This window comes from Balearica regulorum, chromosome 18 (genome assembly GCF_011004875.1).
Source record: "Balearica regulorum gibbericeps isolate bBalReg1 chromosome 18, bBalReg1.pri, whole genome shotgun sequence".
Taxonomy (NCBI): domain Eukaryota; kingdom Metazoa; phylum Chordata; class Aves; order Gruiformes; family Gruidae; genus Balearica; species Balearica regulorum.
This window is the reverse complement of record NC_046201.1, coordinates 7,898,643-7,922,041: the sequence shown is the minus strand read 5'-3', so window position 1 is coordinate 7,922,041 and position 23,399 is coordinate 7,898,643. Positions and strand designations below refer to the sequence as shown.

Below are 23,399 nucleotides of genomic sequence, written 5' to 3'. Positions count from 1 at the left end.
GGCCGCGCTGCCTTTGCCGCGTCCGGCGGAGCACACGGGCCCTACATTTGTAAGCAATTTGCTGGAGCGCTCCGGAGGTGCTTCCCGCCTGCTGCTTGGCAGCCAGACGCTGCACAGAAGCTCGCTGGCTCCCTCGAGGCCTCGCTCAGCCCTGGCCTCGCGCTGCTGAGCCTCATCCTGCCCGGGCAGGCGCCAGCGAACGCGCTGGAGGGGGGAGCAGAGCAGGATGGGGGCTGGTGGGACCCCCTGGAGGGGTCGTGTTGGGGAGCGGGGCTGAGAGTTAACCCTTGGGGTGCACAAAGCTGGGTTTTCCCCTGGAAATCTTCTCTTCAGGGCTTTTTGCATTTCCACACTGGGTATGGAAATGTTTTTCTGGGTTCATCTTCCCGGGATGCGAGCGTGCTGCCGGCAGGGAGCTGGGGGTGCGGATCAGGCCCACGGGTGCTCCCACCTCGGCGCAAATCCAACGGAGGTGATGATGCGGCTGGGAAGGGTCTGGCCACCCCATCCCAGTGCCGTGGCTGGGTCGGCCCTGACGCCGCAGCCCTTTCCCAGCCCGGCTCTGCAGTCTCCCGGCTGGAGCCATGGCTCTGAACCAGCCGGTCTGGGAGGGCCGTGGGGTTGGGAATGGCTCAGCCCGGCCTCTGCCGAGCCCCAGAACATCTGAGTGGGAAAGGCCGGGGAGCCAGGAGCTGCTGGGTCACCCACAGGGAGAGAAGGGGCTAAAGAAATAGGGAGAAAAATGAGGGAATTGCTCCAAAGGAGCACGTGGATGGAACGAGGAAGAAGGAAGGGAAGCTGGGATGCGTCCCATCACCTGCCTTCCTGTCACTGCATCCCCAGGAGCATGACAGGGGCTGGTGGCACCCCCTTGGCAGCCCTCGTGCTGCCCCGCTGCTTCACCCCGTCCCGGTGCAGGCTCCCCGCTGAGGCAGGGCTGCCCGTGGGGTTGCTTTGCCGGGCCTGCGTGCCGTACGGTGCAGAGGCGTGCAGCGGGATGCTGCTGGCAAAGGGGTCCCGGCTGCCTGGCTGTGCTCTGTGTTCCCCTCCATGCCTCTGCTCTTCTCCTCTTTGCTCGTGCCTTTGTGCCTGTGGTGCCGGGGTGCCTGGCCCCTTTCCTGCCCGCGCCTGACCTTCCAGCCTGGCTGCAAACCCTCCAGCTCTCCAAGCAGCGATTTACCCAGCTACAAACCAGGGACCAACTCTTTCCCTCCCTGCCCAAGGTGGATACGAGCGTTACTGCTTCCACATTCAGAAAGAGCCTCAAAGAGGATGCTGCTCCCAGCCCTTGTTTTTGGGACCTGCTGCTTTCCCAGCTGCCCATGCTGTGTCCACGTGGTCCTGCCCCGCATCCTGACCTTGCCGGGCTGCCGGAGTAGGGAACTAATTTGAGGAATGTTGCTCGGGAGAGGAGCAAAGACACGGGCGTTTTGCCGGGCAGATGCAGACAGCTGCCTCCTGGGGCCAGGGAGCGGGCAGGGACACCCGCCGTGTCCTGGGACACCCACTGCGTCCCAGCCCTGCTTACTGGACCCCACTGGCCAGCCCCGTCCCTTTGTAGGAGGGGGTGAGCTCTCTCTCTTCAAATAGCAGGCATTGCTCAACTCCAGGACCAGCCCCCGGGGGCTGTGAGATGTTTCTGCCTCTTTCGGATGTGCTTGTGCTCAGCATCTCCATCCAGCCCTTCTCTTCCCAGCATCACCTACCCAGCTCTGCTCTGCCACCCGGCTCGCGCGGTTCAGGCTCTGCCCCCCCGGCCATGGGTAAGGACCTCTCCTCCTCTTCCTCCTCCTCCCCACCCTTTCTCAGCAGTAAAACCCTGTGGCAATTTTCAGCTGCAGGTGATGGGAGCAAACCTGTACTGGCCTTTGGTTCCTACCACACAGAGCATCCTTTAAAAATACCTCTTTATAAACCCCGATTAAAAGATAGTGGGGCTGGGGGATCGCTCAGGGAGCGGGAGGTGATGGATGGCTTCATGGGCATTGCAAGTGAAATATTGTTTCCTGGCCGAGGGGACCAAGGGAAGCGGCTTGTCCTTGATGAAGACCCCAAATCCTGGGCTTTTGGGCAATTCGGGGCTGGAAGGGAAGAGCGGGAGCTCTGCTGAGCATGGCTTTGGGAGCCGGTTCCTTCGGGAAGGGCTTTTGGGTTGGCGGAGCTGCTCCCTGCTGCTCTGAAGACCAACAGCCCCTGGAAGAGGTAATTAGGGTGATCGTGTCCTGATCTCCTCAGCTGGAGTCAGGAGTCCTTCACCAGCAGCCACTCCAAGCCCATTTTGCATTAATTAGTCTGTTTACAAAACACTGTAAATTGCAGTAATGAACACACCGTCTCTTGGTTTCCTTTAATTACGCATTTGCATGATGAATGAGCCGGCCCCCTCTCCAGCTCTCCTTTCTGGCGGAGGGGCTACGCAGCAGAGTGTGGCTTTGTATGGGATCTGCCATGTGAGGTGGGCAGAGACCTTGGGAGAGGAGGAAAGGAGAAGGAGGAGAGGGGGCGAAGGAGGAGAGGGGGCGAAGGAGGAGAGGGGGCTGCAGCCCTGGAGATCTGCTCGCCTGCAAGGGAGAGGGGTCCTTCCCCAGGACCCCACCACGTTTCAGTGAGGTTTGAGCAGCTGCTTCACCCCGGGCTCAGATCCTGGCTCTCAAACTTTGATTTTTCTGTAGGAAACAGCACAGAAACCTTTCAAAGCATTTAATCCTCTCGGGCTCGGTGATGGGGCTGCCTAGAAAGGCAGAGGAGGAGCGACGGCATTTCTTGCCCCCCGCATACCTTCCCCTTTCTTTCCCTTTCTTTCCCTTTTGACTTAGAGGATGAATTCCAGAGATGTTAATCCACTCTCAACCCCTCGGTGGAGAATAAAATGTCCTCTCTGTGTAGGAGGAAGGAATTCATTCGAATTAATTGCGGGAAGGAGCGGGGAGCCAGGGGCGCGTGAGGCTGTGCCGAGGGTGGGGTGAGCATCCTCTGCCTCTCAGTGGTCCCCAAAGGGGAGGGAGGGACGGACGAGGGGACGGGATATCCGAGGTGGCACAATCCTCGCATTCACAGCCAGAGGCTTCGGCCTCTGCCCCAGCCATAAAAATGCCAACCATGTGGTCTGTGGGCCAGGCCTCGGCGGCGACAGCAGACACAGGGAGTGAGTGGGGGGCGAAACGGCCCCGCTCAGCAGTTTTGGGGTGTTGCTGCCTATAAAGGGGAGGGAAGCGCCATCCCGCTGAGCCAGGGTGACAGGAGCTGCAGGGTCCGACCCGTCCCGGGGCACGCAGAGATGGGGCACGAGGGAGAGAGGGAGGAAAGGGTCTGAGCTCTAGCTGGGTCAGCCCGTTGAGGGTTCGTGGAGGTGAACGTGGAGTGAGACGAGAGGAGAGGACAGAAGAGGCCGCCGGGATGGGCCAGGCGCTGTTCTGCGCGCTGGGAGGTCGGTGCGGCTGCGGGACAGGGTTTGTGTGGGGTCCCGGGGGCCGTGTGAGGTGGTGCGGACTCTGCCTCCTGCCCTGACCTTTGTCTGCTCTCTCTGCAGAGCTCCTGGGATCTGCCAAGCGCTTGAACGTGAACTACCAGGATGCGGATGGGTGAGTGCTCCCCGGGCAGGGTGCTGTCACCAGCGTGGGTGGGCTCGCTCTCCCCAGTATCCAGTTGGTTCGGCAGCTCTGGGTATCATAAAGCTTTCGAGGGTAGCTGCTGAGCCCCAGAGGACGCAACAGCATCCCGAAACCAGGGCAAGCCCTGCAGAGGCAGACCCAGCGCCTGCCCGGATTTGAGCTGAGGGCTGTGCTCAATCTGTCCTGCAAAATCCGCCGTAAAGCTCTTCTGTGTCCCCCTCCGTGGGGCTGGCAGCATGTCCAGCCGGCGCCCCGTGCCCTGCGTGCTGGTTAAAGCACGGAGGAGTACCCAGCCGGCCACGGTGCCTGCACGTGCTTGTGTCTGTGTTTAATATCCCAAGAACAAAATCCCTTCATTTGGGGGGGAGTTAGGGAAGGAAAAGATGAGGTTGCCAAGTGACCGCAGCATATTTGTGTAGCTCATCACTTCCAACATCCAAGTACTTAATAAGCTGGGTACTGAGCGTTAAAGAAACCACAAAGGCCCATAAAATAAATAAGCATGTTATTCTTATTGAATTAACTCTGACCCATGAGTTATTAGCATTGTTTTATGTACTGTTGTTGTACCTAATTTCTACATGTTTTCTTTTTGAGGACTCTGTAGGAGGAGGTGTCCACGATGAGTCCTAACAGGCCAGCGGGGGGGTTGAAAATGTGCAGGATGGCTCTGTCTTAAAATAATACTATGCAGATGGAGCTTAATAGGAAAAAAAACCCAAAGTAATAATAGAAGCAATGATCTGATTCTGACAAGGCACAGGGCTTGTGCTTGGGCAGCTCCAGGAGGGCTGCGGATGGGAGTGAGGGTAAAGGGTCCGTTCCCCCTCAGAGGGCCACGTGCGGTGTTTGGGGTGTTAACAGCGCAGGCGGCGCGTTGGGTTTCACTGGGGCGCAGGAAGGGGACGGTGGGGGGGTGAGCCTTGTGCATGGGGACAGCAATGTGCGCCCTCCCGGGAGAGCCGTGCCGCTGGCAGTGACCTCAGAGAGGCATCGCCTTGCTCGCAGCTTGGAGATGATGAGGCGGGCGAGGGTGGGTTTGTGCAGCCACCTCCACGTCAGAGCTGGCCCCGCAGGGATCCCACAGGCTCGGGGGGGATTTGGTACCCACCACGTTCTCGCTTCAAGGCAGAGGTTTTGATGTGGGCTCAGGGACGTGGTGGCTGCACTGAAGGAGGGAGCAGCCCTCTCTGCTGGGTTAGTGTCCCTCCTGTGATGCCCAAAGACCCTGTGCAGGGATTTGGGGGTGCCCTGGGACCAGAGATCGGGAGGGGAGCCGTGTCGGCCGGGTTGTGTTCCCGGCACGGGGCTGGGACGCTGCTGAGCCCACTGGAGCCCCGGGTCGGCGCCGTCTGGAGGCCCCTGTGCCCCTTGGAGCAGCACACGGGCTAATCCCCGGCAGCGCAGGGACCCCTCGCTCGGCCGTGGCCCTTCACGTGACAGCACGGGGGGAGCACCGGGCAGACAGGCCCCTTTCAGAGCCCCGAGACACAGGGCTCTTTCATTACCGGCAGCCTCCCACACTGTGCCGTGGGCTCCCGGCATCCCTGCTGGCACGGGGAGAGGGTCGCTGGTGGAGGGGCCAGGAGTAGCCACAGGGCCGGTGCGTTTGCCGGATGCTGTGAGCAGCGCAGCTTCGTGCTGCCTGGCTGCACCGTGGAGGGGGGAGATGCGTCTCTGCATCCCGCCTGCTCGCCTCCGCACAGGGCAGGGGGGTGAGGGACCCCTCTTGCTGGGGTCCCAGGGGTTGCACGTCCCTACATCCCTCACTGAGTCCTGGGGCACGGACTTTGCTGTGGGGAAACTGAGGCACTGGGAGCGGGGAATCAGGAGGGATTAGCCAGGAGCAGCCAGAGACTGTCCTGGCCCTCAGTCCGTGTCCCCGTGCAGGCGGGGACCGTAGGGACAGCACAGCAGGGAGCAGTGCTGGGCTGAGCCCTGCTTTATGTTGCAGGTTCTCGGCGCTGCACCACGCAGCTCTGGGCGGCAGCCTGGACCTCATCTCACTGCTGCTGGAGGCACAGGCCACCGTTGACATCAAGGACAGCAATGGTAAGGGCTGATTCCCTGGCATGGCCCTGTGCCTCCGGCAGCCGGCTCAGCCCTCCGAGCGAGGTCAGGGGCCGCATCCGGCCCTGCTGAGCCCCATTCCCCTGCAGGGATGCGTCCCCTGCACTACGCAGCCTGGCAGGGGCGCGTGGAGCCGGTGCGGGTGCTGCTGCGTGCTGCCGCCTCCGTCAACATGGCCTCGCTGGACGGGCAGATCCCGCTGCACCTCTCAGCACAGTACGGCCACTACGAGGTGGTAAGTGAGAGCCCAGAGACACCCGCGCACCCACCCTGGATCTCTCTGGGGATGCGCGGGTGGGGGCGAACCCCATTGTGCCGGGTGGAAGGGAGGCGGGGACGTGGGATGATGCTGAACCCCTGTACCATGTTTGCTCCCACGCAGTCAGAGATGCTGCTCCAGCACCAGTCCAACCCCTGCCTCATCAACAAGGCGAAGAAAACCCCCCTGGACCTGGCCTGCGAGTTTGGGCGGCTGAAGGTGAGCGCTGCGGGGCTCTGCCCTGCACCACACACTTCTCTGGGGGCGGCTTTGGAGCTGGCTGGCTCCTCCAGGAGCAAAGCGCTGGGTCCAGCTGAGACCACTCTCCCTCTGCCACGAGCCGCAGAGCCCGGCTGGCAGCACCTGCCTCCTCCCACCGCCGGGCAAGGCCGGATCCTGAACCTGGGAGCTGCAGGTTTTGCTCCTGACCTTGCCGGTTCCCTGCAGCTTCCCCTCCACCCGCCCCAGCTTTGCTCCCATTTAAGCACAGACAGGCTGAGCTGCCTAATCCCCGCAAGCCCTGAGCACCCGGCCCGGCTCGGCTGCTCGAGGTCCCTGGCTTGGCTTGTGGGGACGGGGCCACCCTGTGCCCCGGGAGACCCCAGCCCAGCCGGTACCGCACCGCTGGGCTGGGCTGGAGTGTGGCCAGCCAGACTGTCCCATGCCACACCGGGGAGGGGACCAGGGGGATATTTCCATTTTTGGAGTATCTAAAATGTCTGCAGCTATTAACAGGGCAGTAAAAATAACTCCTCTGTGCCTCTGGGCTGCCCTGAGATCCTGAGAGTCACTCTGGGCTTGGAGAGACTGGAGCTTTTTAGGGCTTGGTCTGAAAAGCCCGATTACGGGAAGACTATTTCTGGCTGTTGTGACCTTTTACGGCCCCTCGCGACAGTGTGGCCCCGCCAAGGACCGGCTGGCTCCGGCCGAGCCCTGGGGCTGTGGATGAATGAGGAGCAGAGGGCCAGCCCCAAGGGCAAGCCCCTCGCTGGGAGGGTGCGGGCAGGGGCACCTGCACCCCGCTGCTCACCCCGTGCCCCGTGCAGGTGGCCCAGCTGCTGCTGAACAGCCATCTGTGCGTCGCCCTCCTGGAGGGACAGTCCAAGGACGCGACCGACCCCAACTACACCACCCCGCTGCACCTGGCAGCCAAGAACGGGCACAAGGAGATCATCAGGTAACCCCCTGCCAGCCAGGGACACTGCCCCATCCTGAAAAACCCATCATGGCTTCAGTCCCGCTTCCTCCCACTGCAGGCTTTTGTCCCTCGTCCCCAAAGCCTCAGTGGTGCGAGGGCTTGTCCCCTTCCCATCAGAAAGCAGCCGATTGCCTGGCCCTGAAGTCCATGTCCTCCTGTTGATGCCTCTCCCTCTGTCCTGCCAGGCAGCTGCTGAAGGCCGGGATCGAGATCAACAAGCAGACGAAGACGGGCACAGCCCTGCACGAGGCCGCGCTCTATGGCAAAACGGAGGTGGTACGGTTGCTGCTGGAGGTGAGCGTGGTGGGGACAGGGCTGCATGGGGGGACAAGCCCCTGGGGGTTGGCTGTCAGCCCCTTCCCCTCGGTCCCTCCGTCTCCTGCGGGTCCGGTGGCAGGTATGGGGTCTGGCCATGACCACGTCCCCTCCCGGGCAGGGTGGTGTCGATGTGAACATCAGGAACACCTACAACCAGACAGCGCTGGACATTGTGAACCAGTTCACCACCTCACATGCCAGCAAGGACATCAAGCAGCTGCTGAGAGGTGAGGTGGGGCCGGCGCACGGCCAGGTGCTGCCTGGCACTGAGAGGGGCTTCTTCCCCCTGGGACCTGCCTGGGGCTCCCAATGCTCCTCCTGAACAGCCTAAACCAGCCTGACTGTGAGCGTCTGCATCCCGGTCCCATCATACGTACCCCCATCCTCTGTGTGGGCAATGCCCAGGGATCATGTCCTTCCTGCAGTATTAAAGTTTTCTTCTCCCCTCTCCTCGCTCTTGTTTTCTCCCTCTGCCTTCTCTGAACCACGCTCTTTCCTCCCTGCGCTCTGGCACCTTCTTTCCTCCCTCTGTCCCTTGTCTTCAGAGGCATCAGGAATCCTGAAGGTCCGAGCTTTGAAGGATTTTTGGAACCTCCACGACCCAACTGCTCTCAACATCCGAGCAGGAGACATCATCACGGTGAGGCTGCTCCCTGGTCCCCATCCCACTGCCCCACCATGGCCCCAGGTGCCAACCCCATCCCTCTTGTCCCTGCGGCAGGTCCTGGAGCAGCATCCGGACGGGCGATGGAAGGGGCACATCCACGACGCTCAGAAAGGCACCGATCGGGTCGGGTACTTCCCCCCCTCCATCGCTGAAGTCATCAGCAAGCGAACAGGTCAGTGGCCATCCTGGGCATACCGGGGACAGTCCCCTGTGTGAAACCATCCCGGCACCTCCGGTAGGACAGGTCCCCGCAGCCCTGGCCAGCTACCGGGGAAGAGGAGGACTCGGGTGGGCGCAGGGGGTTGCACTATCGGTGGGGTGGTAATGTGGGGGTTGAGGCTCAGATACGCCCCCTGCCCTGCCTCCTGCATGAGCTCTGACCACCCGTGTTTTGTCTTCGAATGCAGGCATGGTTGTCCCCCGCGTGGCGCCCGCACACCAGCTCCAGGGTCCCCCCGGGGCCCTCCCGGCCCCCCCCGGCGGGCTGCAGCACCTCCCCGACGAGTGTCCTCACCAGGCAGCCCCGAGCGTCCCAGCGGCCTATGGCCACCTCACCCTAAGCCGGACGGCCCCGGGCCCTGACAGCTCAGGTCAGGGGTGCAGCTGGGGAGGGAGAGGGGCTGGGGACCTTGCCCTGGCCCCAGCCCTGCCCACGCAGGGGGACTCGGCGGGAGACTCTCTCCTTCCACCTCCTGGCAGGGGAAACAGCCAGACAAGAGGGAGCAGGTGCAGGGAAAGGGAGATTAGGGGAGCCCATAGAGCAGCCCCTTCCCTCCCCATGTCCCCGGCCAGGCCAGAGTCCCCGTGTCCCCTTTGTGTGTCCCTTGCCAGCCCAGGTCACCCTGTCTGTGCCGTGCGTGCTGGGAGGCGGGAGGGACCGATGCATCGTCTGTGGCCGGAGGCATCTAGTGGGAGGCTGGTTTTTACTGGTGTCGCTGTGTTGGCACACGGGTCCCTGCCAGGGACCTCTGCGCCCTGTGTCAGCCCCGATCCTGGGGCACTGCTGACGGCCTCCCCGCCTGCCCCGAGCAGCAGGAGACAGGAACAGCGTGGGCAGCGAGGGCAGCATCGGCAGCATCCGCAGCGCTGGCAGCGGCCAGAGCACCGAGGGCACCAACGGGCAGAGCACCAGCATCCTCATCGAGAACGCCAGGGTAGGCGCCAGCCCCCGCTCCCCCTGTGCTGCTCCCCCTGCTTGTCCTGGGTGGCCCGGGCTGGCAATGGAGCCCCAGCACCTTTCCTGTCCCCCCCTACACCTCCTAGCTAAGGAGGAGCTGCAGGAGCTGAGCATCCTCCACCAAACATAGATTCACTGCTGGGGTTTGGTGGGGAGATGCTCCTGGGGGGTCCCTGGTTGTCCCCCACATGACAGTTGGCCCTTTTGGATGGAGCTGGAGGCTGTGGTTGGTACCACACAGTGACTTCACCATGTCCCGGGTCACCTGAGAGGATAAAAAGGGCCCTGCGCCAAATTCTGCCCAGATTTCTTGCGAGGGGCCAGCCCTTCACTAAGTGAAGCTGTGCCTGGCAGCCCAGTGTGGGGACCCCACCCTGCTCCCGGGGATGCGAGGCACCCACCTGGAGGGGGGCAGGGAGGGAGGTCCCTCTTCCGCTCACTCCTCCTCTCCCCCAGCCACTGCCCTCCACCGGTGACGACTTCCAGCAACACCTTTTGGGATCGGAGCCACGCAATGGGCAGTTGACCTCCACGGCAGGTGAGGGATGTCCCAACACCACGGGGTCTTGGGGACAGCTGTCCCCCCTGGCCCTGGGGGCTGCTCCGTGCCCAAGTTCCCCCATGACAGTTCTCTCTCCTCTCTGCCAGGGCCACAGGGCCACCAGACCCCAGGCAGCTGCCCCCCTGGAGACAGGGTCTTCTCCCACCAGTTCTTGCGGCCTGAGCAGCTCCTCGAGGGGAAGGTAACTGGGCCAACTAGGGGCTTGGTGTGCCGAGTGAGAGGGTCGCACCTGGGGGCTCTTAGCTCTCATTGCACTGGGGACACAGGGGACTGGGTCTTGAGGACACTGGGGACAGGTGGGTCTTGCCCAAGGAGATCCTGTCATCTTGCCTGGAGCAAACAAGTCCTTCCAGCCCCTGCAGCCACCATCACGAGCTGCTCTTTGCCCCGTCCTCTCCCCAGGATGCAGAAGCCATTTACAACTGGCTGAGTGAGTTCCAGCTGGAGTCGTACACTGCCAACTTCCTCAATGCCGGCTACGACGTCCCCACCATCAGCCGCATGACCCCGGAGGTAAGGCAGGTCCTTCCCCACCCCAGCCAGCCCCCCCCGAGCTGCCAGCAGTGGGTACCCACTGCCCTGTGCTCCCCGTGCCACTGCTGACCACAGCCCTGCTCTGCTCACGTTAGGATCTGACGGCCATCGGTGTGACCAAGCCAGGCCACAGGAAAAAGATCTCCACCGAGATTGGGCAGCTCAGCATCGCCGAGTGGTTGCCCAACTACATCCCGGTGAGTCCCTGGCACCGGGGCTTTAGTCCGGCACCCTCTTTTCCCCAGGTCTTTTCTCAGAGCTGTCTCACCCCAGGACAGGACAGGAGCGGGGTCTCTAAGTAAATACATGCCGCAACAGCCTGCGTTAATGCAGTCAGAGAGACCCCAGAAATGCAGTCTCCTGTCCAGGAGCAGGGAGGGGATGGATGAAGGTGCTGGCCATGCCTCGACGCTCACGGCAGTATCTTCGTGCTCTTCGCAGGCTGATCTGATGGACTGGCTCAGTGCTATCGGGTTGCCCCAGTACCACAAAAAGCTGGTGAACAACGGCTACGACTCCATCACCATCGTGACAGACCTGACGTGGGAGGATCTGCAAGAGATTGGTATCAACAAGCTGGGTGAGTCCCTGCCACCGTGCTGGGGTGGCCCAGGGCAGCCAAGTTTCCCAGCCAGGTCCCCACACGCCGTTCTCCCTCAGGCTGGGAGGTGTGGGCATGTCTTGAGCACCTGGATAGGGCCGTCCATGGCTGTCCCCAAGGACTCCCCTTGGCAGGCTGGAGCCAGGTGGACACTGGCCGTAGTTTGTCTCCTCCCATAGGCAGGGTTTGGATAACCCAGAGGCCTTTGCCCTGGTTGGTGACATCACCATGACTCTTCTTGGCCAGGAAACAAAGGCCTTGGGGTCCGGAGTTGACCTAACGCCCCTTTCCTGTTGCAACCTTCCTGCAGGCCACCAGAAGAAGATCATGTTGGCTGTCAAGAAGCTCCGAGATCTCCGCAAAAGCCTCAACCAAGCAGAAGCAACTCTGGCAAGACGCAAAGTCCCTGGTGCCCTGGACATCGTCACCATTGAGTCGCTGGAGAACGGGGAGTGTCAGTCCCCACACACCCCCAAAATGACGACCTTCCAGGACAGCGAGCTCAGCTACGAGCTCCAGACAGCCATGTCCAACAGCTGCCATGAGACGCTCGGCATCAAGAGCAGCCAGGGGATGTCGCGGAGCCAGGAGAGCATCGGCGTACGGTCCCGGGGCTCGGGGCACTCGCAGGACAATGTGCTGTCCCGGCACCTCTCCAGCCCCTCGCAGGAGAGCCTGGGCAGCGGGGAGAGCAGCAGCAGCAGCGGACAGTCCTGCGCGCCGCCCCGCAGCAAGGAGAGCCCGGCCAGCCTGCCGGGACGGCCCAGTCCTGAGCCCTACGGGAAGCTCATCTCCCCCGAGGGGCTGAACGGCTATGCCAATGGCGGCGGGGGCAGCCCTCTCAAGGAGAGGAACCTGCCCGAAGGCACGGATCAGTACGCTCGGCCGGTGGCACAGAAAGGTGCCGGGACACCGGCAGTCACCCCCTGTACTCCTCCCCAGACCCCCAGCAAGGCAACGGCTCCGTACGTCTTCATGTACCCACACGTCTCCTTGAAATCCCCGACGGTCCCTTCTCTCCTGGGAGCGGAGCAGCCCAAGACCCCTGGTTCCATCTCCTCTGGACAGAAGAGCAGTCTGCAGACATCAGCCCAAAAAGCCTTCTCCTACCTGCACAGCCAGTGTGGCCCCGTGGAGCCGCCTGCTGTGCTGCCCATGGCTGGGGTGGCCCCGGGCGCCTGGCAGGCCGGGGAGCAGCACAGCGGGGGCGAAGGCTTCAAGTACAAGAAGCGTTCGCACAGCCTGAACCGCTACGCACTGTCAGACGGGGAGCACGAGGAGGAGGAGGGGGCGCCCACCAGCACCCTGGGCTCCTACGCCACCCTGACGCGGCGGCCGGGCCGCAGCCAGATGCCACGGGCCTGTCTGCAGACGGATGCCAAGGTGACCCGCAGCCAGTCCTTCGCCATCCGGGCCAAGCGCAAGGGTCCTCCGCCGCCACCTCCCAAGCGCCTCAGCTCCGTCTCCAGTGCCCTCGCTGCTGAGGCAGACAGTGAGCAGCCCCCCGACCCCGAGCGGCAGCCTGCAGCCCCCCAGGATGCGGCGGACACAAGTGCCGGCCCCGGTGACACCGGCCATGGCAGGACAGTGAAGAGCCTGGCGGCTGCGCTGGAGGGGACGCCAGGGGCGAGTCCGCCCAAGCCCCTCCTGGCCCCAAAACCACTGCACGTGGCTCAGGACTGTCTCCCTAGGGCAGATGGGGACAACGAGTCCCACGATGGCAGAGAAACCAGCAGCGCCACGCTTTCTGACACCGGCAGGGACCCCTTTGAGAGCAGCAAGCCACGGAGACGGACATTCAGTGAGCCCAGCGCTCCCATGACGGAGGTGGCTCCACAGGGCGGGCGGGAGGATGCCTGCTCGGACACAGAGGAGGAGGCCAAGCCGGGGGTCTCCTCCTCATCCTCCCAGAACAGCTCCAGCGAGTGCATCCCCTTTGCAGAAGAAGGCAACTTAACCATCAAACAGCGGCCAAAGCCTGCCGGCCACCCCAAGGCTGACGCAGCTGTGCTGGATACAGAGCCCGGTTCCCAGCCGGTGAAGCCCCCCTGCTCCACTGGGAAGGAGCCGGTGGCACCCGCTGCCACCAAGGAGCCACCCGTGCTGGAGTTCAACCTCACTGAGTCGGACACGGTGAAGCGCCGGCCCCGCTTCAGGGAGCGGGAGCCACTGCAGGCGGTGCTGAAGGCGTTCAGCATGGCGGGGCAGGCTGAGGGGGGGGCCAGCCCTGCGCCCCAGTATGCCCAGGCCCAAGCAGTGAGCATCGCGGGTCCTGCTGTGCCGGCACCGGCGCCGCGGGCTGGGCTGGCTGGGGATGCCTTTGATGATGACAGCGTGGAGTTCAGGATTGCCGAGATAGAGAAAAGCATCTTGTCCCTGGAGAAGGGGATCAAGAAGGCACCGAGCCCCACTAAAGCCCCCAGCCCCACGGAGCTGCTCGGCACCACTGTGGTGAGGACACCTGCTCCAGGTATGTGGGCTTGTGGGGGTGTCTCTGAGGCAGCGGTGGGGCCTGAGGCTCCCTCCTGGGTTGGGAGGTGGTGGAAGCTCTGTGCCACCGGTGCCACGAGTCCCCTTCCTTTGCAGACATCCCTGCCAAGCACACATCCGTGGCATCCACCAAGCTGGTGTTCTCTGGGCCCAAGACCATCTACCAGCAGGTCCTGCAGCCCTCCCGCCACACTGTTGCTCCCTGGGCAGCCACCGAGGCGGTGCCGGATGTGATCGGGTCCCTGGCCGGTCCTGGCTCGCTGACGCTGGAGGCAGGCAGCAAGGCGTCGGCGAAGCCTTTGGCAGCTGCCCCGGGGGCCGCCCTGGCCCAGCAGCGGCTGGAGCAGACCAACTCCACCCTGGTCGCTGCACTGCAGGCAGCCGAGAAGAAGATCACGGCGGAGGAGGCGGAGAGGTGAGACAGCGCTGGGGGTGAGGGAAACGCTGGGGCTGGGGACCTGGAGGTGGAGTTCAGAAGCCCCAGCGAGGGCAGGGAAAGGGCTGCGCACGGGCACATCCCTGCGCCACACCAAGTCGCACATGCTCGTGTCCAGCTGCGTGCTGAGCTCTGCCTGCCACCGGGACGGTCGGGTCCAGCCCGGCCAACTCTTCCCCCTCAGCACCTCAAGCCTTCAGGCATTTTGACCATCTCTCCCTTTCCTCCCCAGCCACCCCGGGGCCGTGCACTCAGCCAAGAACATCCTGGAAGACATCAGCAACATGTTTGATGACTTGGCCGACCAGCTGGACGCGATGCTGGACTGAGGCTTGCCCCCTCCTTCCCCTCCCTACCACCGGCTGCTCCGCCAGTGCCCCTGGTGATGGGGAGAGAGTGGATCCGGCACCGAGCGGTGCCTCCGGGTCTCTCCAGCCACTTCCCTCCCTGCACTTTGCACTGTGGCTGGGAACACAGCTGCCCCTTCTTGCTCGCCCCTGGCTCCGTATCACACGTGCCAGCACGGCCGTGGGCTGGTTTCCGAGGGGGTCAGGCGTTTCCCACCAGACTGGCAGTGGGAGGAGAGGCCAGAGGGGCTGCATATGTGATCCTGGAGGCCGCGGAGAAGCCCTCGCTCCCTTGCACAGAGCTGAGGAGCCTTCACAAGGGACCTTTCTCTTTCCTCGCTGCATTGCCGAGTCCTGCCTCTTATTATTTATCCCTTGCCAACAATGTGTCAAAGGAGAGACCTCCCCGGGCAGCCGCCACCAAGCTGGCTATTTACTGAGCAGATCCCAGCCCCGGCAAGGCCTGACAGCAGCTAAAAGAAGACGGGGCTTGTCGCAATTTGGCAGCTTGCAGAGCGAGAAGGAACCTTTCTGCTTTATTGCTTTTCCAAACGCGTCAGCATCAGGCAGCGTGTAATCCAACCGGATCAAAATCCCTCCGGTGGGACCCGCAAACCCCTTGAGATGGGGCTGGCACAGCCTGTGGAGCAGCGGATGCTCCACCACGGCCCTGCCAAACATGGAGGTCTACCTGCCCCTTCCCCAGGGCGATGAGGATGGTGATGGCAGCGCCGAAGGCCCGTGCGTTTGTGCCAGTCCAGCTGGATTGTGCTGCTAAATGGAGGCAGCCCTCTGCCGACACCGTGCCTAGGCAAACTGCACCCTGGTGCTGCCAGGGTGAAGCAGCAGTGTAGTTAGTGCTTTTTTTTTTTTTTTTTTTTTTTTCCATTTCTTCCCCTATCTCTTTTGGGGGGGAGAAAATGGTCCCTTTTCCCACCCCTCCTCCCTGCGAGGAGCTGCTGGCACAAACTCCGCTGTGAGCGTTGTTAAACCGTAGCAGGGTTTGGGACTCTGCGAGATGCTTCCTTGCAGCACTAAAACCCAGCGGGAGAGGTGACCCTGCGTGCACTGGGCGAGTTCAGCTCGGCAACAGCTACTGTGCATGCAGGCTGGATGCGGTCACAGCCCCGTGGCTGCAGCAGGGGAAACGGCAGCGATAGCTCATTGCATCCAAGCAGTAGGAACGGCTGCATAGCTTGAAGACAGATTTCTCTAGCAGGATCTGTTTAGTAGTGCATGTCTAAATATGTCCAAGAGCCCCGAACTTGGCTTGCGCTCAGCATGCCAAGCAAATGAAAGCATCAGAGCACCAGAAGGGAACCTAAGATTGTACTGAAGTGCCATTTGCTACAAAAATTCCAAACAAAAGGAAAAAAAAAATTCCACATATCCCTCCTTTTTAAAAAAATCACCAACACAAAACCGAACTGGAAAGGGAGAAGGTGGCCGAAGAGGCAATTGCTTCCCAATCCTTCTGGGAGTTTGCAACTGGACTGTTAGCAGCCCCTCTCCTTGCACGGAAAGGGGAGCAGCCTCTGTGAGCAAAGCCTGCCTGGACATTCCCCAGGGTCTCCGCTCACGAGCGGCAGTTGCACCACGGGCCGGGCGGGCGGGAGGTGCCAGCCTGGCTTCTAGGCTGAAAAGCAGACAGAAAAGCCTTGGGGAAAAAAAAAAAATCATATCGTTGGCTGGGACTTGAGGTCAGTTTGAGGCGGTTAAAACACCTCTCTCCTGGCTAGTCAGTTGCTCTGATTTATACATCACATTGAGTGTGTTTAAATGACCGTGTCTGACAGGCAAGTGCTACGTCATGGACCCGATTTGTTTTTAAATAGCTACAACCAGTGGCACTTTATCAAAAGGTTTGCAGAAACCTTTTAAAACTGATTTTTTTACTCTCACGAGTCAACCTGGGACAAGCCGTTATTTTTTTCCAATGTTGATAAACTGTAAATGTTTTGGTTTATTTTAAAGGCCAATGTATATATTTTAAATGTGATTTATTATATGTATTTACTAACCAGAACCGCAAGTCTTGTACTTTAGGGTCAGGGATAAGAGGACACTGGGGTGGAGCTGTCGCTGTCTGAGCCACCTGAGGGCAGCACCACGCTGCTCTCATTGTCAATAAGGGAATGAAACATTTGATTTTGCAGAAGAATGCCTATTTTTTAAGCTCTAGATCTCTATTTTGAAGCTACTGTATGGTGTGTAAGTTATGTACACTGCAACTGGGACTAACTGACCCCAGCTGCACCTGCTCTGTGCAGCAACACAGTGAGGGGAAAAAATAGCCCATGTAATCACCAGACTGACAACAGATTTTAAACCATCTGCTCTGTTTGTGTTAATCATGTGTTTTGTTTTCCACTAACATCCATTAAGACTAAATTCTATTAAACAGTGGGGCATATTTTACCCTTTTGATAGTTTTGCCTAGTTGTGTCCTTCGTGTCAAATTGCACAAGGTTGTCTCGTACTCTGAAGCTCATCGAGGATCAGCTTTATCCTGCCCTTTGAGCGCTTAAGATCTGGGTTTCCTCAGCTACTCTCCCCTGGTAAGAGTCCTGCTCTCGCCTCCAGTGAGGTTAATGTTCAGTTTGAGTCTTACCACCATGGCAGTAATATGTGGTGAGAGCGCTGGGGACCACCACCACCTTCCAATGCCCCATTCCCAGCTTTGGATGAAGCCTCGGCTCTCTGCCTGCCCGGCAAAGCACTCCTCCGTCCTCCTGGGTGATCAGAGCACAGCCACAGTCGCACCAGGCCCTGCTTGGCTCGGAACAAGAAGCCCAGGTCTCCTCATCTCGCCATGCTGCTTTTCTCCAGTGCTCGCAGTGCCTGTTCCAGCTCGCCCCCGACCTTTCATCCCAAGGGGCTTCAAACCGTGCCACCAGCCGTGACCGAAGCGGTGCCTGGGAACAACCGCGTGTGCTGTACCTGGGATCCAGGAGCCCGTGAGGTAATCGGACTGTTACTCTGTAGGAAGAGGCATGCAGAGCTGGACGGATTTGCCCAAAGCTGAGCAGAAAGTGGAAAAAAGTGCTGGGACCAGGTCCCAGGAGCATCAAGCTCTTGGGCTGTGTCCCCACAACAGGTGAGCGAGGCAACTCGGACACTATGACATGAGCAGCCATGCACATTTTTACCTCCTGGCTTTGCTGAATGCAGATTCCCTCCCACTCACTGGGTGTGTTATCCAAGACAATCATTTATTGCCATTCGTACACTGGATGCGTGTGGGTCTGCGTTTCTTTTTTTTTTTTTAATACAATTTACAAGTTTTCATACAAATCAAGTATTTTTACATACATCCCAAAAAATTTAATATAAAATATACACCATTTAAAAACATCTTGATGTAGGAAATTTCTTTCTGAAGCTGTGCACCCTGACCCTTGGTACCTCAATGGCTGAGGGAAGGGTGGCACTGGCGAGACCATCCAAAAGGCTCCACTCATATGCCTCGGCTCCCTCCAAGACTAGCAGGGGAAGGAGGGTGCAAGAAAATAAACATTTGTGATCATCCAGAGAAGGAAACCTTGGAGGTGCCTCCTCTAGAAGAAGGTGTGGCCAGCAGGAAGCCCCGGTATCTGCTGTTTCTTATCGCCTACAACAGTTAGTGGCGCAGGGCAAGAGCTAATGTCGAGGGGAAGGTTGCTCTGCAGGAATAGCGGTGTGCAGCTTGGTGCTGCCTCCAGCTCAGCTCGGCAACAGAGGAGATCGTATCCCACCTGCTAGCTGACTCTGGCATCAGAAAGAAAAGCTGATTTCTCAGGTGCCAGAGGTAACAGATCTAGAGCTGGCATTTAGTGAACTGAGATTGAGAAAGATGGAGCTTGTTCTCCCTGAGTCAGGCAGCTCTGCAGGCCTGAGAGGAGTGAAGGCAGAGTTCAGCCTAGCTGGCAAAGGTGAGCAGACCCACTCTGCAAGCAGGGGTAGCCTGGTACTGCTGCATTGCAGGAGAGCCCTGCCTTTCCCCAGTGAGCTGCTGGCTCCCTATCCCATGCAACCCTGCCAGCAGCATGGAATCGAAACATCTGCTCTCCAGCTGTAGGAACAGGGTCCAGGCCTCTGAACACCCCCAGCTGCCCCCCTCCAGCATCTTCCATCTGTCCCCAGAGCTCAGAGGCTGACTGTACCCCGGCTTTGCTCTCCTACCAGACCCACAGCAGGGAGAAGGGTATTGCTTAGAGACATGCACGCTCTCTGGTTATGCTGAAATGTAAGGAAGACAAGGTGGAGCAGCAAAGCAGAGCCTGCCTGCCAGGGAAGGACCAGCAGCCATTTGTTAGTCTTGGGTACCAAAGGGGAAGTAACCATGTATTGTAGTGTTAATATTGGGAGCAAAAACAGTGCTGGGATTTACCTGCTGTAGCCAGTTTTTAGAACTAGGAAGGGAGTCAACATGTCCATGAGCTGCAAATATTCCGGTAGCCAAGCCTGTGTGCTCCTGTGTGGCCCTTGACTGTCAGCCCACAAGGGCACCAGTGTTCCCAGTACAGCTGGGGTCTGTTCAGAGCTCACGAGCACGTGTGCCACATTGGGGCAGATCATGGTTTGCAGCAGCCCTCAGGGGAAGGTTTCCTCCAGTCAAATGAAGAAGAGACCTCCAGAAAAACAGGGAACAGCTGTGAGGGCAGCAGCATGGAAGGGAAAGACTTCCAAGCCCTATCACAGAAAGACACGATGAGTGGAGTTTCCCTGTGCCTTGGAGAGCACGTACCGGATGCAGCACAGTCCCAGGCCTGGGAAAGGAGCCGTCCACCAGCTCCCTGTTAGGCACAACTGCAAGATGCAGATATCCTGCCTGGAAAGACGTTCCCCCTCCTTCCACGGCAGGATAGGCAGCGCTCAGGTTTTATCTCTAGCTAGGGCTCTCTCAAGCAGGCATTTTACTGAAGCAGAATGGCAATTTGAATCACAAAAAGGACAGTTATAAACCTAGCTCTCTGGGGGAGTGTTAAAGCAAGTAAGAGCTGGTTCAACAGGGCTGGAGGAAGCTGAGCCATGCTGACTCCCTGCAGGCAGGCAGAGCTGCCCTCCCGACTCCCTCTGTACCAGGTCCCTAGGGTCAAATGCAGACAGCTTTTCTTAAAGCCCTCTCTCATCCCTCTTCTCCTGAAGCACTCAACAGTTAGCATATGGCTACAGCAACAACGCTAGAGGGCAGGCCTGGCACAGCCTGGCCTTCGCAGGGGCTTTCCCAGTACCCTGCCAGAGACCCTTCACGGTGTCCCCTTGGGAATGGGAGCTCCAGTCCTCACCTGGCCCCCCAGCACTCCTGGAGCTGCAGGAGAGATGGCTCCTTCCCCCCCCCAGGACACAGGGACAGGGAGGTGGGTGAGGACATGCGCAGGCATGCACACAACACATCATCCAGGAGAGCACGCAGATGGAAAAACAAAATGGGTTTCAAGAGAGATCTCTTGCTTCAGCAGCCCTATGTCTCCCCTGCTGGCCCCAAATTCTCCTGCCAGGTCCGGGAAACCCATCTGCTCACACAGAAGGAAGAAGTCACTTCATTTCAGCATCACCATGATACTAACAAAAACCTCTAGTAATAAATAAATAAAGGAAGAGCAGCCTGAAAAGCCACAAGAGCTTGCAGGCTCCCTTAAGAGTACCCTAGCAGGCTGGGGAGGGGCTGCATACCTGCTGGGGGGATCCTGATAGCAGTGCCCTGCCTGGGGCCCCCTGGAAGGTGCTGATGTAGTTTTGCAAGGAGGCTGTTCCATGTGTGAGGGAAAACTCCCTGAGCCTTTGGTGCAGCCACTCTCCCAGCGCAGGATGCGGCTGTGTGGCCCTGGCTCCAGGGAACTCGAGAGTTTAAAACGGCGAATTCATCCCCAGCTTTGTTTCAAACTGCAACTTCTGCCTCTTTTGGTAACGGACCCGGACCCTGGAGAAGGCAGAAGCAGGAAGGGAGTCAGCATGTGGAGGGGTAGAAGGCAAGCAAGGCTACCCCACTGCGATTCCTGAGCTGCACAGCCCCAAAAAGCAGGAAAGCCCCTGGCCTGGGCCCTGTGTTACCCTGGGAGGGGAATCAAATCCAGGTAACAACCCATGGTCTCAGTCCTCCCCCATGCAGCCAAGCGCCATCTCCAAGGTTGCCTCACACAGCAGAGAAAGGTCCAGAAACCCTTCCCAAGAACAGAGACAGTGGCTCTGTCCCCATAAGGGTTCCCTGTAATCCCCAGTGCTTTTCCTTACCAACCCCTTTCCTGAATCAATGCTTATTAGCGTTAACTCCCAGCTCTGGCTGCTCCCTGTGCTAAGAAGAACAGCCAGTCACTTTGCCTGCTACTAATTCTTGGCTTCAGCCACTTCCCGTGAAAATGAGTCCCACAGTCCAGGCACTGTGTGAAGACGTATTTCCTCTGCTGTGATTCAATGCCTCTCTGTCCTCATGGGACGAGATGGAGAGAACAGCCCTCTCCAATTCCATACTGGTATTTCACAGACCTTGGCTGTTTCCCTCTCATTGGTCTGAGATAACAAAATTTTGGTCTCCCTTCCTGCTCCCAATCACTGCCACTACCCTTCCCTGACCCTCTTTCCTCCCCTGCGCTTCCTCCCCGAGAGGTGGAACATGAGCTTGCACACAATAGCCAGGTGATTTACACAATGCAATCATCTTTTCCTTTTTATTCCCCACCCTGTTCCCTGTGCATCATTTTTCTGCAGCTCAAGGCCAGGCTGGAGTGAGGCTCAGCCCTTTCTCCCTATCTTCCCTACTACACCCCATACCTGATTTCATGCAGCTTGACAATCTCATTGATGATAACCACAAGGACCAAGGAAAGAAAACCCAGGAGCCATGAGACTGGGGAGATGGAAATGTGGTTAAAGGTCAATGAAGAATTGAGGTTTTCCCAGAGTTTCAGGTCCAGTGCAGTCTGTGCCACTTGTCCCAGCAATCTAAGATCATAAACAGACACAGCAAATCTCAGCAGAGCTAACAAGATCCCCAGGATCTGTACATCAGGGTTCAGGCCCAGAGGTAACACTTCTGAGTTCACAACAGAGACCCTTCAACAACTCAGCAGTGGATACTCACACAACAGCCACAGTGAGCGTCCACCACCGGTTGGAGAGGGGGCTCTTCTTCCACAACGGCTTGGTGCGATGGACGTGGGTGATGGATATGAACACTACAGGGACAGACGGAAAAGGGGGTTATTTAAGCATCACACGCAGGTGCAACAGTTTACAATATACACCAACAGCTATTAACTCTAATGGGGTATGGTCTTTATGTCCCTGAAACTAACCTTTGATTCAAAGTCCTTTCAGACCAGGCTCTCCACAGCAACTCCAAGTCCCCAAATATGCAGGGCAGAAGGGGAGTGCAGTAGTAGCACCGCACGGGATTACTCACTATGGGGCTGCCAAGGTTGGTTCGCAGCCTGGCATGCTAAAGCAGATCAGGCAAAGGACCAGAACTAGGGACCTGGGGGCCAGGGGGGTGCCCTTGTCTCTGGGTCACTGCAGGCCTGCACTAGTGGAAAGCTCCAGCCCAGAGAAAGATATTTAGCCAGACACAGAGCTGTCTGCACAGGATAGAACATTTGCTCAGCTTTTACTTAGAGATCTTCAAAACAGCATTCCCCACCTGTCAGGCAGACCATGCCTGCCTAGCCTCAGTGATCTGAAGGACAGAAACCAGTATGCACACTACCTCTCTCCAAAGCAGGACTGCCTCTCAAATTAGGAGGCATTTCTGTTGGCCTGGACACCCTGCACATCTCAACATACAATGCCCTGCCTGGCACCAAGGTGCAGCACCACATGACACAGTGGAAAGGGAGCAGAGACTCTTTAAAAGTCACCAGAGAGCAGCTAGACCTACTCTAACAGGCAACTATGCACAGGTGATGAGGGTCAGACAAGGGCTGGTTCCCCCCTCCCCACCCCTCTAGAGGGTTTAAAAAGGCTTCCAGCTCCAGGGTAGACACAGCTGTACCAGTGTTGTTTGTGGAAGGAAATGGAGTGCCTCACAAAATGGTGAGCAGGTATATAAGGACTATTTGAAGCAAGGAAGGCTGCAGGAGTTGTGAGCCAATTTGCAAGAAGGGATGCTGTTTTTCTGGAAAGGAATCAGCACTTCACCAGGCTGGTAAGTGGCAGAATCAGCTCTGAAGGTGCTGTCTTTAATTTGTTAGGGTAAGACAAGAGGCTTTATGCCTGTGCTGAGAGGTCACTGCAGTGTCTGCTTCTACCAGGGAGTTTGTGCACTGGCATAGGGGGCAAGTTTTCCCCCAGAGTGGGGAAAGATAAGGTCTGGGAACAGGGACTTACCTGTGTGTAAAACAATCAGGCCAGCTGTGAGCTTTTGGGCTACAAGAAGAGCATTGGAAAATGTCCCAAACCAGTCAGGAGCACCATCAGCATTGCTAGTAAATGAGAGGACACAGGAAAGAAGTTAATAGTGGGGGACTTACTGTCTGACCTGTTCCCACCAGGACCATGTCTTCCTCTGATAGCTGAGAGAACCAAGTATGAGCTTGGAGTCAGGCTGTCCTAGTACCAGGAGGCAATGGTGAGCAAGTGCCCCAAAGATGCAATTGTCAAGGCAGCAGGGAGAACATCCAGACCTATGTACAGCTGTTATAGCTGGATCATGCAAGGGTCTGAAGCTTGTTAGGAAAATCAGTCCTACCTGGGAAAGGTAAGAGCAACAGGCCCTGCAGGGTGAGGGGGGTGTGTGTCGGGCTCAGTTCCTCACCTGTGCAGCATGATGGAGGAGCAGGCTGTGAGATTGAGGCTGGTAGTGTTCACCTCTTTGCAGGACTCATGCAGTGTGAACCCGAAGCAGATGAGGCAGGAGCAGATGGTCAGGCTGAATTTCAGCAGGAAGCAGAACAGGAAGTAATGCTGAGTCTGTGAATAAGGGAGAGGCAGGAGGATGACATGGGCATGTCACTGGCCCAGCCTCCCCTGTGTTGAACCATCAGGGAATTGGTGGCTGCAAAAGACAAGCTGTAGTACAGATGAGATGCTGCACTGTGGATCTGCCCTGTGGACATGCTAGCACTAAGGGATTCCCTTCCTGTTCATGCCACGCTTTTGAATAGCGTGGCTCATGCTGTGGATTGATTTGCTAAGGGAAGGCTCAGGGCCTCAGCT

The 23,399-nt window shown here is 58.7% G+C and overlaps 2 protein-coding genes across 10 annotated transcripts in view; one reads left to right on the top strand and one right to left on the bottom strand.

Moving 5' to 3' along the window:
* CASKIN2 (CASK interacting protein 2) overlaps positions 1-16,699 on the top strand; it is a 39,470-nt gene extending 22,771 nt beyond the window's left edge. The window contains exons 3-21 of one of the 2 annotated variants that reach the window (XM_075770560.1): positions 3,530-3,581; positions 5,566-5,663; positions 5,771-5,916; positions 6,064-6,159; positions 6,987-7,117; positions 7,324-7,432; positions 7,575-7,683; positions 8,002-8,096; positions 8,178-8,295; positions 8,531-8,713; positions 9,156-9,277; positions 9,757-9,838; positions 9,949-10,043; positions 10,265-10,375; positions 10,492-10,593; positions 10,838-10,976; positions 11,308-13,467; positions 13,584-13,902; positions 14,156-16,699. In XM_075770560.1, coding sequence (XP_075626675.1) covers positions 3,530-3,581; positions 5,566-5,663; positions 5,771-5,916; positions 6,064-6,159; positions 6,987-7,117; positions 7,324-7,432; positions 7,575-7,683; positions 8,002-8,096; positions 8,178-8,295; positions 8,531-8,713; positions 9,156-9,277; positions 9,757-9,838; positions 9,949-10,043; positions 10,265-10,375; positions 10,492-10,593; positions 10,838-10,976; positions 11,308-13,467; positions 13,584-13,902; positions 14,156-14,252 — 4,364 coding nt within the window. In that variant the 3' untranslated portion in view covers positions 14,253-16,699. The remainder of the gene's footprint in view (positions 1-3,529; positions 3,582-5,565; positions 5,664-5,770; positions 5,917-6,063; positions 6,160-6,986; positions 7,118-7,323; positions 7,433-7,574; positions 7,684-8,001; positions 8,097-8,177; positions 8,296-8,530; positions 8,714-9,155; positions 9,278-9,756; positions 9,839-9,948; positions 10,044-10,264; positions 10,376-10,491; positions 10,594-10,837; positions 10,977-11,307; positions 13,468-13,583; positions 13,903-14,155) is intronic. The other variant, XM_075770561.1, reaches the window with a different exon arrangement.
* A 135-nt stretch (positions 16,700-16,834) lies between these two features.
* The window catches only part of TMEM94 (transmembrane protein 94), a 53,088-nt gene continuing 46,523 nt past the window's right edge, over positions 16,835-23,399 (bottom strand). For 7 of the 8 annotated variants that reach the window (XM_075770562.1, XM_075770565.1, XM_075770567.1 and 4 more), the window contains 5 exons: positions 22,999-23,153; positions 22,572-22,666; positions 21,331-21,424; positions 21,021-21,191; positions 16,835-20,172 (listed from right to left, as the gene is read on the bottom strand). In XM_075770562.1, the coding sequence (XP_075626677.1) occupies positions 20,100-20,172; positions 21,021-21,191; positions 21,331-21,424; positions 22,572-22,666; positions 22,999-23,153 (588 nt within the window). In that variant the 3' untranslated portion in view covers positions 16,835-20,099. The remainder of the gene's footprint in view (positions 20,173-21,020; positions 21,192-21,330; positions 21,425-22,571; positions 22,667-22,998; positions 23,154-23,399) is intronic. The other variant, XR_012838237.1, reaches the window with a different exon arrangement.